The 17,557-nt window shown below is 37.1% G+C and overlaps 1 protein-coding gene across 2 annotated transcripts; it reads right to left on the bottom strand.

Moving 5' to 3' along the window:
* Positions 1-137: 137 nt before the first annotated feature.
* LOC115670588 (protein ESSENTIAL FOR POTEXVIRUS ACCUMULATION 1) lies at positions 138-11,037 on the bottom strand. Of its 2 annotated transcripts, none has more exons than XM_030591882.2 (10): positions 10,860-11,037; positions 9,179-9,267; positions 8,094-8,984; positions 7,894-8,014; positions 7,624-7,806; positions 6,397-7,158; positions 2,339-5,063; positions 1,233-1,426; positions 1,091-1,150; positions 138-804 (listed from the first exon to the last, which is right to left on the bottom strand). In XM_030591882.2, the coding sequence occupies exons 1-10, from the start codon at positions 10,927-10,929 to the stop codon at positions 428-430; spliced, it is 5,472 nt and encodes a 1,823-aa protein (XP_030447742.1). In that variant the 5' UTR covers positions 10,930-11,037; the 3' UTR covers positions 138-427. The 2 variants fall into 2 exon arrangements, with proteins under 2 accessions (XP_030447742.1, XP_030447743.1); XM_030591883.2 differs by having other exon boundaries at positions 7,624-7,803.
* Between the last annotated feature and the right edge of the window lie 6,520 nt (positions 11,038-17,557).

Here is a 17,557-nt window from a genome sequence, read left to right as displayed (position 1 = left end):
CTTTTTACTGGTCGTGGAATTTCGCAAAAATTAACTTTGCCATCTCCACGCTGCTTGTCCTCGTTCGCCCTCTGAAAACTGCACGTCATTTTGAATGCCGTGTTGTTAATTTTACATGAAGAAACACGAGATTCTGATTGACATGGGCAGAGCATGTCTGCGGATATATCACACCGAAAGAGCTTCAAAACATTCCAAGAACAGAAAGGAAACGAGTTCCCTTGAAATAAAGTTACAAGTTTGACACAGCTAAAATGACTAAACTACACAGTGCACAAAATCGCTGGAGCAGGTTTAAATTAGTGCCGCAGCTGTTGCTCTAAAAGGAAGAACAAAAAGGGTCGGCCATTGAAATCTGACAAGAAGGCCGTGTACTCTTCGACCATTCAATCAAAACATATATTTACATCCAACTCATCAAACCCAACTACTCTTCGGCCGTTTGGATCTCGCCCATCATGATCCGGTTGCTGACGACATTAAATCCTAAAACTGAAGGGCTGACCTTCTTCCCTTTCTTCCCCTTCTTCTTGCTGCCTCCTTTTGGAGGCCCATCGGGACCTCTTAAGGAATCGAGCTGCCCTACATCATCGGAATTCACATCGCCGGCACCAATGGGAGGGGCCTTCCGATCGTTCCGACTTTGAAAGGCAATTTCAAGTACGTCTGCAGGTAATAATTCCTTGTAGTTCAGGAACTTGTCGATGAACTCATGATCGGGATCAAAGGATCCAAGATTCTCAATCAAAAGCATCTCAGCCTCCGATCGTGACTGCTTCAAGCAATATTCCAGGAAACTTGTATCTACAGAAAAATAAAGATGACAGCAACAAACTCAAATGGATGTAGATCTCTGCAAATATGAAGTGAACGATATTTTCGTACAATAACAAGATCGAATGCACCGAGGTCCTTTTATTATGAAGTTTCATGCTCTTTAATAAGCCATTACTGGTAAAGAAAACGTTGCATAGGCTGGAAATTGAACAGTCATTGCAAAGGTTCATTCACTCTCTTGCTGAGAATCTTTTGTTTCATTTACCACCAAATTAAACTTTAAGGGAATACTGTAAAAAGTGCGGGGAAGTACCTTTAGTCCCAAGAAGCCTCGCACACTCACTTTCACACCAATCTTTGAAGTCCATGGCCTCTGCAAGAGGTATTCAAAACTTGAATATCAGTTGAGTCAATTTACTGACAGATAATAAAGAGCCTCTCAAAAAATTTCTTGCCTGAATGTTTATTCATGGCTTCTCTTTTTCCCTTTAAAGATGTCTGCCCAGAAGCAGGTGAGGACGAAAGAGTATGTTCAACAGGTCGGACATTAACAGATTTTTGCCGACTAAATGACCCACTTGGAGTTCCTTTGATAGGAGTGTTCTTTGTTCCCCAGCTTGTCTGACTTGCAAGTTTAGGGAATTCGGCTCTGCCCAGATTGACCATGAAATAAGCATCAGTATCAGCAAGGCAAAAAATGGCAATAATATCTTCCTATAAGAAACCAATACAACAAAACGTACAGGGTAATCAACACAAGAGGAAAGGACAAGTAAACTACATTGTCAAGATATAAAAGTAGAAGATAAAAACCAAACTGTTTTTCATTTCTGTCTCCATGTTCGACACAGGTCCCCAAAACAAATATGGCATCCAAACATTATATACAATTGTGAATTCCTTTGAGAAACTAATCGACAAATCTGCGTCAGCATCCAGATTTACCATGTCTTATTCCCAGAAATACTAATTTATTCCATAACGAGGTTCTTCCTTAACCAATCAATATGAGAAGTTTATAAGGTACTCAAGAGCATGTCTCTTGCTCTGAAGACAACTACCTATATATATATAGACCTGAACAAAGAAAAGTACATTGTTCACAGTGAACTCGACTCTTCTCTTCCGAATGGATTTTTCCCCAAGCAATTGCTGGTTACGAGAGCTTGTCCCACAAGGTTTGTTCAATCAATGTAACTCTCACATCTCTAGTATATAAATTAACAAGAGGTTCAAATCAAATCTGGATACAGTTTTGATTCACTCAGAAAAGAGAGAGAGAGAGAGAGAGAGTGGCGCATTGATAATGACTCCTATTTGTCAGCAAATGAATGCAGAACACACTACTATATCATATTACACATCCTCCAGAATACATAGAACTGAAAATAATAAAACCAATTATACTGGAGCTAAACATTACCCTGATTGCTCTAGTTATATGTGTGTGCGGAGGCGCAGCAAAGGATTGCAAGTATCACAAAAGATGGCATTAAATAGAAAGCAGAAGACGAGCACATATTAAGTCAAGAACTGATAAACACACGAGAAAGTGACATACTGCTTGGTATCTTGCTTTGATTGGTCAATCGGGCCCCAAAATAGATCATCATCTTCTTTATACTTAGGCTTAGAGGAAGCACTGGAGTTAATCTGGAGAGGAGATGCTGCCTGAGATGGAGAAGATGCAGAAAGTGACCGTGAAGAAGTATGGGTAGATGGAACTGGTTGAGATTTCTGAGGAATCGGGATTTGGTTTTGGCGCTGGCCAGCAGCAACCTTAGTTTCCTGCTCCTTCAGGATGTCCCTTAAAGATGTTGGTTTAATAAGCTTCCCAGAGTCGGTAGACCATGCTGGTGCAGGCTGAGAATTAGTCGCTTCCTTCCAGGGAACAAAATCTCCCAAAGACGGCCCTGATGGGATCATCGGCAATACTTCCTTCTCCTGCTGCACCATCCTAGAGCTTTTACCTTTCTCAACAGGACTAGAACCAACAGAGACATCAGCAGAAGTAACAGGAGCTGGGTTCTTAGATCCAGCAGCCTTAGATTTTGCCGACTTCTTACGATTCTTTTTAGATTCTCTTGCATCAATAAAGTTCTCATCATCCAGAGTCTCCACTTGACTGGCTGCAACTTGCTGAGACAATGAACCATGTTTCTGATCAGATATCTCCATCTCTCGTTGACTAGACTTTCCAGATGTTTCTTCAGCCAACAAGTCATGTAACTGACTCTTTTTATTCTTGGGGTCAATGGAACTTTGACTTTTAGCCACAATAAACTCAGAGTTGTCTGCATCTTCTAATCCCTCTCTGGAGATCTTAGATTCTGAACTGGCAACAATCCCAGCCCATGGAGTTGAAAAATTTACAGAGTTGATACCTGCAGAAATCTCAGAAACTGCCACCTCAGTCTGTGCCCTCCGTTGCTCTTCCTCCTGAATTTCCAACAGTGACTTCACCTTGAAACCAGGGGCAGCTTTCCAAGCACGTTGTCCTGAAGGTAGTTGTGTGTTTTGAGCCAAAACAGGAGCAACTTGGTTAGGCTCAGAAGCACTCTTAATATCAGCTTCGACATTATCTAATTGCTTGCTTGTTGTGTTGATTTGCTGAGACCCCATGGTTTCCATTACACTAGTGACCCTATCAATCGTTCTCTGGGGAGATGTTCCATAAACTTCTTCTCCAGTCTCTCTACACATCTCAACTAGTGCATCGGCACCAAGTAGCCGATCAGTTTCAGACTGCTTAGTCCGCTGCATACTAGCTGTTTCAGACCCCTTGGCCTGATCAGGAGCAGAGGTTGACTTTGATGATTTTTGTTTTCTGGACTTCTTCTCAGAAGTCTTTTTCGCTTCACGAGCTTCAATACTTTTTGCCTCCAACACTCTGGAAGATTCATTGGAGAACTCTTCCTCAGTCAGCTTCTTGTAAAGAGAACTGCCGGGCTCGACCTTAAAATCAGCAGAATAATCAGCCACTGACATTTCATTCTCCAGACTCCTTGCTAATGGAACGGCATCAGCAAATTCAGCAAACTCAGAAGGCAGAGAATCAATATTTCTTGGCTCCGAGGTTGCAACCATCGTAGTGTCATCAGTCCTTGAAGATTTATCTAAGGATTTCTCAGGAATTACTGGAGTAAGGACTTCAGAGGCAGCAAAAGTTTGCAGTGGGTGAGAAGGCTCCTGTGAAGGCCTATCAAAAACTTCTGATGGAGAGCTCTCACCAACTGTTGAAGCTGGCAATGGCTCCTTCTGATAGCTATCATGGATTTGATTAGGAGCTGAAGCAGACCAATTGTTGCGATGGTTCACATTACCAAGTATCTGATGTGGCAGAAGTGAAGCTAAAGAAGCTTCAGAGAGAGAACTTTGACTAACATCCCTTGTGACTTTTGAAGGTAGATTAACATTGTTAGCAATTCGTTCATCCTGCATAGTGGGCACTGGTATAGTTGACCTAGCCTGAAACACCTCTTGAGATGGCTGAAGGCGAGGATCACCAGACGCATTCCCTGTTGGTATTGCACCTGCCTGTAAATTAGCACAAGCCGGTTCACGCAAAAACTGGGAAGCCTGCTGCTCTGCTAAAGCTTGAGAGAGTAATTGTTGCTGCCGCAGCAGCTGCTGCTGCTGCTGCTGCTCTTCTTGCCGCTTAAGCAACAACAGTTTATCTAACAGGGACAATTGTTGTGCTGGAATATGCGACTGAGAAAGCTGCAGCAAATGTTGCTGTTGCAGCAAACCTAGCAGCTGTGCGTCGTGAGCCAAGCCAGATGAGAGTAACTTTTCGGGCGTTAAGTTAGTAGATGAATTATCTACAGCATGAGCAAGCAAATTAGTTAAGGGAGGTTGAAGTCTCTGTTGCTGAATCCCAAAGGGAGTTTGCGGAGGGAGGTTCTGAGCAAGATGCAAGTCAACTTTATCCTGCAAGCTTCCCTGGGCAGGGAAATTTAACCAACCAGCTATTCCGTTATTCATACTAGTGGAAGACCTGTCATATAAGCCTTGAAGGACCGGCATGAGATCAGCACTTTGAGAATGAGGCAAACGAATACTTTCGGCAGCTGCTGGTTGAAGATTTGGTTGCAGAGCTAATGGGTCTTGGGCAATCTCTGACATAGGAGGCATTGAAGCACCATCTCTTCCCAGCCAATAAGGATTGTCGGACATAGACCTCTGCCTTTCAAGAGCCATTCTCTTGGCTAAAAGATAGTTGTTCGCACCATCCGCTCCAGACAGGCCTGTGCCACTAGGATTATTTCCAACATATGAATGCAAACCTACAATGCAAACACAAACAACATAAATCAATTCAAACTTTTTTATGCTCAGATTCTGGGTAGTAGTACAGGTACTTCGTGATTGTGTTGCTATATCAGCTAAAGGATTCTAACTTCAGGTTGCAAAAGAACTAACAACTAAAATGCAGCCTTGTATAACAAGAAATTTTTTGTATGGGTACATGAGATAAGCATGCATTAAATTGGTCCTTCCAATATAATACCAGCAGTACCAAATAAGAAATATGAACTCTTGTGAGTTTCTCAATTAGCAAGAACTCCATCGTTATTCTTTTCTTTTCCTTTTCTTTCTTTTTGCTGGCAACACAGATATGTCAAGGCAGACATCACATCAAGCAAAGCCTGCCCCTGGAGTCTAACACAGGAACAAATATCCATGAGGCAATGGGACATGTCGTGATCCAATCCTACGTCTTGGCTGAGCCAATCCCTTTGCCTACGCAGTAGGAAGTACTCACCATCCTAGTGCAATTATTTCAGCCAAAAAGAACAAGATCTTTTCCGCCAAGATTCCACCAAGGAATGGAGAGCGAGAAGAAGAACGACTTTCAACTTTTTACTCGCTATAAACAAGTTAAAAGCAGCAATATTATGCCACTATCAACAGGAGACAATCAAGCAAACAGAACAGGATGGAAAAAGAACTCCAAATTCAAAAGGAAAAATCCAAGTCTTGTACAATAAGGATGAGAATCATGAGATAATGACACTGTTGATGAGAAGGAGGGGGGGAGCTCACTGAACCTTAGCAAGCTGCCCGAGCAATTTCAGTTAAGTATAAGCTGGTTATTCAATGGATTTGATGAATTTCAGACTTACATCGTGAAAGCATGGAAACATGGCTGGAAATGTAGAAGATCAAAATTGAGTAGTTTTTGCACTTTTTCCAGTTTTCGGGGCATAAGGCTTTGCTCTTGCAAATGCTATTACTTCTACGCCTTAAGAGTTTAATGCCAACCATACTTAAACTTCTATCCATCGAAATTATACAGAATCGGAACAAATCCAACTTATTTGAAACAAATGAATACTAAAGATGTAGCACTCAATAAATAAGATTGCATTTGGGAAACTATACAAGTATCTGACTCCAGAAAAAAAGAACTAGGGTCTGGATCTTAAGGATCCCGCGAACGAACGTCTGATCTTAAACAAAAGCAGTCGCATAGTTAATTGTTTCATCCAATTCAACTATGTATGATCTCAATGATGATACTACAACAGCTATGGCATCCGTAATTTCCCAGTTCACAACCATGAACATACAAAAGCTCTTGAACAAAAGCTCATAACATTATCATTGCATACCAACCTTCAGAAAGGGGGAACTTCTCCACGGGCATACTGTTAGGAGTACTCATCAATGACTCCAAGAATCGATTTTCAGCCTCTGTTGCTGAACCCTGTTTGTGCCTCTGCTCACTCCTAAGATCAATTTCAGCATTAACCTTTCCAAAAGTACCAAAATTTGGCCTGATAATTGCATCTGCAAAATCATTCTGCTTTGGTGCATTAAATCCAGGTGGTGGCCTCGCTTTCGCCCTTAGGTGGGGCATAACATCACCTAGTAAAGAAAATGGCACATCATTTGGTGCATTTGCTAGGCGAACTAGCAAATCTATGCCAAAGTATCCAGCCTCAAACCATCCAATGATATCACCACCAGAAAAGGGACCCTGAATTTCACCCTGAGGGTCCTTATAGTAAAGAAGTAACTCTTCTGGAGGAGTTTGCACATGTCGCCTTGCTTCTTGTTCCCTTCCCATGCCAGCAGAAGAGAGCCTATCCTCATTTAGCAATTTCTCATCATCCTTTAAGTAAGACAAATGTCCCAGATGACTTCCCCAATCATTACTCATACCCTTTTGTTGCTGTGACCAAGATATTCCAGGGGCTCCGGACCGTAAATTGTTTGGTGTATCACTCAAATCGTTTGAAGATGAGTGATTGCGATCTCCCAAAACAGATGCACGCCATGCAGAGACAGGATTTGCAGAATTGTTTCCCTGAGAGATTGACTCCCTACTGATTATCCCATCATTAGCCTTTCTGGAGTCACCATCTTCTCCAAAAGCTGCAATTATGAAGCATTTAGTTACTGAAAAATGCTAAAACCAAGAATAAGTAGAGTGAAAAGAGAACTCCTCACTTCCATGTCATGCAGCCATCTTGAAAGAACAAGAACCATATTCATGATATCCACCATACATATACAAAGTGACAAGGATTCAACAATAAAAGCTACAGCAATATCCTAGATCAATCAACAATATTACCAACGTAACATCTATAAATTCCAACTAAACTTCCATGCCACCCTACAAACGATAATTGCCAGTGAATTTTCATTGCCAACTCTACTTCAAGAAGATTACACAGAATCGTGACATGTTAAATGACTGAAAATTAATTTTTCTTCTACATCTCAAAACCAACTTTTTGTATAGATCATCATGATTCTCTAAATTTGCCAAAATTCCCTAATAAACACAGTAAGACAATTATGTGTCTGTCTTTTGTCTTGGTCATAAATACATACCTTCTGTTTTGAACTTAGCATCGGGATAAGGCCTGGGATCCCGAAAGTTTTCCATTCTCGAGCTGGACCCCTTTAAGTGCTGCTTTTCATGGGACAAAACCTCAGGGAATTTCACACTACTACCTTGGGAAACTTCAATTTTGACATCATCAGAATCAGTAGGAACATCTTCCCTGCTGTCTGCTAAGAAAATACAATTTAAACATCAGCTCTGCCTGCACGGACACACATCTCAGCACCAAGCATTATCATGAAGAACAGATGGATTACCAATTTTGGCCTGTCTGGAGTGCGAAAAGCCAATTGTGTTGCGTCCAACAGATCCGTCTTTTGAGATCTGGGCTGCACCGCTTGTTATAATCTCCCCCTTATCAATTCCTTTCAAAACAACCTATTCAAAATGCGAAAAGTAAAATCAACAGCAGAAAATATAAATAAACTTCATTCACTATCTTTCTCGCAGAAGTTACCATTTCCTCGGGATTTGGTAAACATAAAGCCAAAGGCTCCGACACTTCTTCCTGTGTAAGTGAAGGCACTTGTGTGAACCCATGTCCTATGTTTTGAAGTGAACTCACATCAGTCATTCGGTAAATATCAAGCAGTTTTGTTCTGTTATATCTTAAAGCAGAAGACTCCCCATGGACAGAATCACCCTTCTCTGAAACTGTCACAGCAGTTGGCATCGTTCTGTCAAATGAGCTTCCACCCGAGCTACTTTTAGCTTGTCCAAGCGAAAAGGTTGCCTGATCATTTTCCCCAGAACCACGACCATATGAAAATGCAGGAACGTGTCTGTTGGTTGGAGTTTGGTGGTGAGGAGGTTCTCCCCTGGATCGACCTTGCAATGAACTAGGTCTCCATGGCTTGATATGATCCTCATCCTTCCTGTTATTACCTAATGGAACCAAACCTTTGTTTGGAACATCACCATTTTTCCCAGAGTCCATCCACTTCTCATGCGAACCATCTGCGCCTTTGTCGTCAGGACCCCAATGAGTGCTCCATTTGCTATCGCGGCGTTGCTCATGACTATTGTTATCCCTACTACCTGAATCAGTCCATCGCCCGGATGGGGCTCGACGCAACTCCCCAAAGGATCTTGCAGAGTTCTCCCAACGTTCCATCTTACGGGTGTCTCCAAGCTCTCTATCAAAATCCCTCCAACGATCTTTACGGATAGAGGAATTGGTGTCTCTTTCTTCATCACGCCAGCGGTCGCGACGACCAGTTTCCATGTCAAGCAAGGATGGCCTGAAAACATCCTTCTTCTTCTGGGTATCGGCCATCTCATCACAGTTTTCAGGCAACTTGGTCATCTCTGAGCGGCCATGCATTGAGCTTGGGTTGAAATTGTTTTCCTGATTGATATATAATATTTATCACAAATCTCATGAAATATGATAAACCAATCAAGTCAATTTAAGAAAAGTGCAAAACTAAACAAGAAGAAAAATCCCAAACCCAAAAATCTAAACTGAATAGCAGAGGTGCAGCATGAGAAGGTCGGGAAGTTAAAATGCAGAAACTAAATTTCTGAAAAAAAATGACTTACCCCAGGTCCCATAGCCAGTTTAGTGTCTCCTGGCTTTGGCAGAAGCCACTGTGGCGACAATGGGATTGGATTTTCTGATCCTTGAACATCTGCAGAAGTCAGATAATCAATAAGTAAATGGGGATGTTATGCATTCAAACCAACTACGAAGTAAGGATCTATATACTTAGCTAGCGCTTCACAATTATGCCATATAAACACTTTAATCACTCCCAGGACTTCAGACCAGTACACTTTCTTCTGGTTTTACATTATTTAAGAGCAAAATTTACTGAAAAGCATATTTGCTACTCAGTTTTAACTGGATATTGAGACATCTCTATAAGGCGACAAACAAAATAATAACAGAAGTTTGCATCACTTACGGTTATTGATATGAGCAATCTAGCCAATTAACATGATTGCCCAACCGAAGAATACTTGACAAATCCAAACATGCTTATCGGTGAGAACTCATCTCAAGGCCAGATATAGGGAGCGCGTGGAATCAATTATTATGCACCCGATAAGACAAATACAACAAGTGCTAAAACATATGTACATAAAACTGACCATCAAGCTACGTGTACAAGACAACCCCTTTGTTCCACAGACAACCCTCGCTATTTGAAAACTTCATTCTACATGTTACATGATCAAATCTACTGAATAGCCTGGGGTACAAGGAGGGCATAGATTAAATACAAGACAGAGAGGCTGAGGCCAAGGGAGCTTCAAAGCCAAGGCAATGAAGGTCAGTTTTTGTTAGGATTAGTGTGTCAACATCCAAGGACACCCACCATTGACTAAATACTCCATAGCAGAGAACAAAACTGCACACGCAGACTAGCTACCTAAGAATGTTATACCTCTCGTCTGCTGCCTACAGAACTGTTTTCAGGAAGAAAATTAACAAAACACGCAGACTAGCTGCCTAAGAATGTTATACCTCTCGTCTGCTGCCTACAGAACTGTTTTCAGGAAGAAAATTAACAAAACAGCTTCAAACTCATATCAACATTACCAACGACTTCTCATCAACTATAAAAACGACGATCCTGTCATCCAGCGGATAGAAAGATCATTAACACCTGCCGATGGTGATCATCTATTTCGATTGGAAGATACAATTTCGTAGGGTAAAAAGACATCCTTCAACAGCAGGAACAAAAGGCTCATTTCATGGTGCAGCCTACTAGCAACATATCCCACAATAATGAAGTAAATCTACAATAAACACAATCAAATATCACCAATCAGCATAAAAAAAAGAAAAAAAAAAGCTGAAAAGACCGAAAAAACAAAAGCAATTTCCAAAGCATCTCGCAGAAACAGAGAGAAAATATTCCAAAACTATCAAAGTTGAAAAATTTGGAGTGATACAATTCAAAAGCATCAAACTTGTGAATTTGGGTGCAATAAAACTCACTTCCCTTCTTCAAATAATCTCGAAAACAGAAACATGCCCACGACCCCGAATCCAAAACCCAGCACATACAACAAAGAAGAAAAAAAAATCACACAACCCACTGCGTCCGCGAGAAGTTCGGAAATGCTTGAGCCGCGAAGCTAAAGCCGCTCGAGCCAAATGCAAACAAAACCTAATTTCCCCCGCGAGCTACCGTCACTCGCCATATCGAGGACAACGAAGGCCCAGCTAGGGTTTCGAGAGGGAGTGAGGGCGGAAGGAGGGAGGAGGGACCTTTGGAGATCTGGCGCGGAGGCGTGAGGGAGAGGCTGGGGCGGGAATCGAAGCCGGTGGTGTGAGCCATTGAGGAGGATCGCCGGAAGGGTGCGGGCGGAGGACGACGATCAGGGATTGCTTCAAGGGTTTTCACAGAGCTTTTTCGGTTGCTGCAGCAGTGAGAGAGAGCAGAAGGAAGAAGGTGGGGGGTGGAAAATATAAGGGCGATGGCAACAGAGGTAATTACTCGACGGGCCGAGGGGTTAAATTGGGAAAGCCACGTCAAAACGCGAGCGCCGTGTCGTATTTATCCGCCCGAAAGAAGTGGGAAAAAAACCCTAAATGCTTGACTGGTGACTTTTTATATATTCCTACGAGCGAAATGTAAATTCATTTGATAGAAAATGACACGAAGAGTCTCGGAACTTTAGCCAAATATTTAATATGGTTCCAAAACTTTTTTGTTCAATATGGTTCTTAAACTTTAACCCAATATGCAATGTGGTCCTTGAATTTTTTATTTGTTCAATGTCATCCTTAGATTTTTAGTACATGTTCAATTTAGTCATTGAACTATATGAAAATGGTAAATATAGTCTTTCCATTAATTCAAGTTTAGGGACCACAATGAATATTTTCATATAGTTCGGGGATTATATTGAACACGTACTAAAAGTTTAGGGACCACCTTGCACAAATAAAAATTCAAGGACTACATTGAATATTAAAGTAAAGTTCAAGGACCATATTGCATATTGGGTCAAAGTTAAGAAACTATTTATGTCATTATCTCTTCACCTAATTTGATTGCTCACGTTCACGTATATTAACCAAAATAAATTTTCATTTTATACTCACCACTAGTCGTGAACTTATACCGTGCGCGCATAACAATATCAAAATAAGTTATCTATCGTATAAAAAAAATTATTATATGTGTTTAGATATGGACATTATAAAGTGTAACTTGTAATTTTGTTTTTAAAATAGTTGTGTTATTTTTTTTCCCTTAAATTGCATTAAGTATTAATTCAACACCATTCTTAAGTAATGGGGGTCGCTTAGGGCCTATTTGGCAACTGACAAAATAGTAAAAATTTCTGTCTTTTGTTTCCAGAATCAGTTTTGGAACAGAAATCCGTTTGTTAAATTTTTTAATTCTTGCAAATTTGTGCCCAGAATCAGTTTTGGAGCAGAATCAAGAATAAAAAAAAAGTAGTTTCTTGATTCTGGGAACAAAAATGAGAATCAATTTTTTTTTCTTCTTTTTCTTGGTTTTTAATGTAGCTTCTAATGTCCGGTGCGAGGGCCACCCTCGTCGTATCTAGCAAGATTAAAATATTTTAATAAAAAATGTTATTAATAAAAAAATATTATTAATAAAAAAAATATTTTACCGGCCATCAACAAAAAAAATTATTTTGCCAGCCATGGCCAGCGACTAGGCCATGAAAAAAAAATATTTTATCGGCCATGGCCGGCGACCAGGCCATGGCAAAAAAAAAGGAAAAAAATATTTTCAATAAAAATATTTTTTATTAAAATATTTTAATAAAAAAAATATTTTACCGGCCATGACCGGCGACCAGGCCATGGCAAAAAAAATAAAAAAAAACATTTTCAATAAAAAATTTTAATAAAAAAATATTTATAAAAAAAATATTTTACCGGCCATGGCCAAAAAAATAAAAAAATATTATTAATAAAAAAAATTTACCGACCATGGCCAAAAATAATAAAAAAATTATTTTTTAATAAAAGTATTATTAATAACGAAATTTTTTACCGGCCATGGCCAAGAAGGAGGAGAAGAAAAAAAGAAAAGAAAGAAATATTAAAATATTTAAAATATTATTAATGAAAAGAAATTTTATGTCGTTACCAAATGTATTTCTGTTCTTTTACTATTTCAGGAATAGAAATTTTGAGCGGTTACCAAACTACTTCAAATGCTCAGAATCAGTTCCCGGGCACAGAATAAAAAAGAATCATTTCTGACCAGAATCTATTCCCAGGCACAGAATGGTTGTCATGCGCAGCCTTGATGCCATTAAAGAACAACTTTCCTTCTCCATTGCATTCTTTGAGGAACCTATGGCTATTATTAATGTTAAGAAGACCATTTGGGCTTGAATAAATTGAAAAAAAAAACAGAGAAATATTTCCGATATTTGTCATTTTTTGGTGATTTTTCCTAATAAAAGATTAAGGATTTACATATTTAAGACAAGGAGAGACCAGAGTTTTCAAAAAACTTATTTAATGTTATTTCAATTTTTACATATCATGTAGGTTTTGTGGAACTCTTTAAATATATTTTGTAAAGTTTATTACGTAAAATAATTTGTATGCTTGGCTTCGCTTAGTATTTAACCAAAAAATTACTTACCACAAGAAAAGCATCTATAAATATTGGAATATCAGAAAGATTTTGAAGTGACTTTAGATATGAATAATTACTTATCTTTTTACAAACAGAAGTGTTTGATACGAAAAAAATAATACATGCATATGATTAATGCTCACTTGAAATATTAAATAACAAATTAATTTAGAATTTAACCAATAAAACGATTTTTATATTGAAAAAATGTCGTAAGAATTCTAAATCTTCTTCACCCGTAATAAACCCTCTGAGTTTAATCTCTAGGTTTGCATGCATATATACAAATAACTTTCATTTCAATTTAAGTGGTCTGGTGACTTTTTTCTCAATACAAAGGACTATGTTACCAATCAACTTAATTATTGACCATGTTTTCTTATGTATTTCTCCACTACTCTTCCTTTTATTTGTATCTGTTTTCTTAAACATAATAAATTGGTATTATCAAATTGTGCTACGACCATATGCTGGATATTATTTTTTGGTCGAATATGCTGGATATTATACAAACTAACAAACTTTTGGCTATCATGACAGAGGTGTGCTTGAATTTATGCTAAGGTTTATGTATTTTTGCCAATCGATTCACTCTAAAGTTAAAAATTGATACACAAATGTGATAAAGAATGTTAAATAGAATGTTGTTTTGGCGTTGTTATATTGATAAAATTCAAATTTATAATTTGAGATATTGACTCTCAAGGAAACTTTCGTATGATATTAGTGTTTTGAACACCCCAACATATCATCATATCATCTTGACATCTACAATAGAGTAACTAAACAATAGTATAATTTTTCAAACCATTATCTCCTGTTAGATTTCTTAAGACAGAATTTTGTATATGAAATTACCTTAACCATACTTTCAAAGAATTGACTAATCAACCTTCATCGGTTTATTCTTGAGTCGACCCTCGCAACTTGACGACAAAAATAAAATTGTGAAATTTTCTCTTTCCATCAATAGATGTAGCTCTAAAAAAATAGATGAAATGAGGGTTTATAGGTGATATGGTAGATAAATTTGTGAGAGTATGGTAGTTGTGCAAATGGACTTTTGACTTTCTCTTACCTACTTCCGGTTTCTATTTTTTTTTCATTTCTCTTAATTGAATATTCTTATAGTAGTAGGTGTCTAATTTTAATTTTTTTCCATCTCATCACTTTGATTTTTATTTTCCTTTTTTACGTTGATTTTTAGTTACTTACATATTTAGAACGTATGCATACATGATTCTGCATAAATCCCACCAATATTTACTTTATATAATTTAATCAACATATTCTATAATTTTTCCATGCAGATTTACTTTCTTTGACAGTTTCAGTATCTTTTTTGTTTTTTCTTGTATATTTGTAGTGTGGAAGGACTTAAAAAAGAACACACACTAAAAGTAAAAACGATGCTTATTTGTATAGATGAGTAGGACAAAATAATTTCAATGACCTAAGACTTAATCTAACTAGAAGAATTAATCTTTACTAGACTACAAATTTGGCAATCGAAGAATCAAAATTTAAGCCCTATTTGCATAATATTATTTCTCTCTTTTTACTTATCACTTTCGATGTGTTATCGACATTAGCATAATCACTATTATATAGAGAAGGATATGAGAAAAATGTCATTAGTGAATAAGAGGATGTCTTAATGTATCTCTTCCTTTCATTCATCTATATATATATATATATATATATATATATATATATATATATATTTCTAATTCGAAACCTTTATAAAATGACTTGCTCTATTATACTTTTAATCTAAATTACATATTTTTACATGAGTAAAAAATAGGGTTAATACCACAAAAAACCCCAAACTGGTATACTTGTGACAAATTTACTTTTCGTTAGTTTCCGTTAAATTTTACTATCAAATTGCTTTGTTAAATGACATGTGGTTGTTGACGGATATATTAGTTTGGGGTTTTACCCTTCGTTTGTCTTAGGTGTACTAATTTGTGAATTTTTTTTTGTATTAATCCAATTTAACGAAGGGTAAATTTGTCACAAATGTACCGGTTTAGGGTTTTTTATGGTATACCAATTTGGGGTTTTTTATAGTCAAAAAATTAGTTTGTGGTAAATTTGTTACATGTATACCAATTTGAAGTTTTTTGTGGTATTAACCCTAAAAAAAAAGCATAATGAACATTATTTATAGAAAATTATAAAGTATACGGTGTCATCACTATATTTATGTTATGGCTTAAAAATAAGTATCAATGAACTTTGCTAATAGAAATTCTTGTACGCAACGAATCTTGGGTGTGTTGCTAATTGATTTGAAACTCAGGTCCACTACTAAGACGTTCATATGATAAATATTATAGTCATCTGCGGAGACTCTTTTTTTTTAAGTAATCTGAATTACACATTAAACGTTTAATGTATTATACTCGAGTAAAAAAACTTCAACTTTTAATGAATTATATTTCTATTCATTAGTCAATTAATAATATGAAGTGTCAATTATGTTTTATATACCAAAGCAACTTTTATATGATGAGTATAAGATTCATCTGATTTCCAACTAGGTAGGACGAAGTAGTAACAAAATTCTATTAGATATGTAACTTTCTAAAATTTGTCTTTTAAACTGTCTTGTATTTATTTGTGAGTTTTTTTATTTATTTATAATACAATTGATGTAAACTCAAGACAACATCATTTTTGGATCATATCTCCTGCATATTAAGCCAAAACTGCCACTTGCATCACGTTCAACCATTATCCTTGCATCAAACTATACAAACTGAGCTACTCACGGATTATGATTTATGTCCCAAAGCTATCACTGTATCATCACATGCTTATATAGATATATTCTTCCGATATCCAATTAGGTAGTACATAGTAGTAGCAAAATTAGTTTATTAGATACTTAATTTTCGTGAAACTTGTCACTTTAATGGTTTTATATTCATTTGCAAGTTTCTTATAGTTTCTTATTTATAATACAATTGAAATACACTAATAGGAACATCCTTTTTATATTATATCTTGTATATATTAAGCCAACCCCAATTGTATCATGTTCCACCGTTATCCTTGCATCGACCTACACAAAAATGAACTACCAACTTCTTTATCTTTGTGAAGTAACCACTCAATTTACACATTTTTTAATACTATCCATTCCATCCACTCAATTAAATAATCACCGAAATTTATTTTAAAACATGCCACATTTCTCTTGATACATACTTAACCTATAATCAAAATTACTTTGAATTTTTGTCACGTATTTTCAAGAACAATAATGATATATACCCATTCATAACCTGCACCGTATAATTTATGTCTCGTATATCATTAACAAAGAAGGATAACATTAATAGATTAATTTTATTAAATCATCAATCCATTTCTCTTTTATCTTATTATACGACAATAACAACATCAGATCACTTACTTTCTCAAGTTAAGCTTTACATTGGAAGAACTTATGATGTTGCTTATCGTTTGCTAATTTAATTGTGAAGCTGCATTTTCATACTTACATATTTTTTATCATAATGTAATAATTTCTTATGAATCCTTCGTCTAGATGTGGGTAGTTTACCCTCAACCTAACCCAAGAGGTTGATTTAGGTAGGTGCGAGAAAATCTGTTGAGGCTAACATAACAACCTAAAGGAGAGTGACTATGTTGTTTGAAAATTTTTTGCAGATACTTGCAAATAAACTTTAGTAGGTGCAAAAACAGTTTATCGTGAGTGGATGTTTACATCAAACAATTTATACAACGTAGGATTAATACCACGAAAAACCCTAAATTGGTACACTTGTGATAAATTTACCCTAAACTAATTTTTTGATCACAAAAAACTTCAACTAGTATAGCTGTGACAAATTTACCTCAAATTAATTTTTTGACCCCCAAAAACCCTAAATTGATACATTTGTGACAAATTTACCTTTCAGTAGTTTCCGTTAAATTAAATTAATACCATAAAAAATCACAAACCGGTACATCTGTGACAAACGGAGGGTAAAACCCCAAACTGGTACACCTATCAACTGTCACTTGTCATTCAACTCAGCAATTTGATGGTAAAATTTAACGGAAACTAACGGAGGGTAAATTTGTCACAAGTGTATCAGTTTGGAGTTTTTGGTGGTCAAAAAATTAGTTGGGGTGATTTTGTCACAGGTGTATCGATTTGTGGTTTTTTATGGTATTAACCCTATAACGTATTATGTAATAGTCTTATGTTTTTTGGATTTTTCTGTGAAACATTATCTTAAGATATTCTCATTTGTGCTACAATAAATTCACCTCATGGAGGACAAACAACTTTTCAAAGAGCAAAATTAAA

This window comes from Syzygium oleosum, unplaced genomic scaffold (genome assembly GCF_021117445.2).
Source record: "Syzygium oleosum isolate NSW1041296 unplaced genomic scaffold, Sole_v2.1 Sole_v2.05, whole genome shotgun sequence".
Taxonomy (NCBI): Eukaryota; Viridiplantae; Streptophyta; class Magnoliopsida; order Myrtales; family Myrtaceae; genus Syzygium; species Syzygium oleosum.
This window is presented reverse-complemented; position numbering and strand designations above follow the sequence as displayed.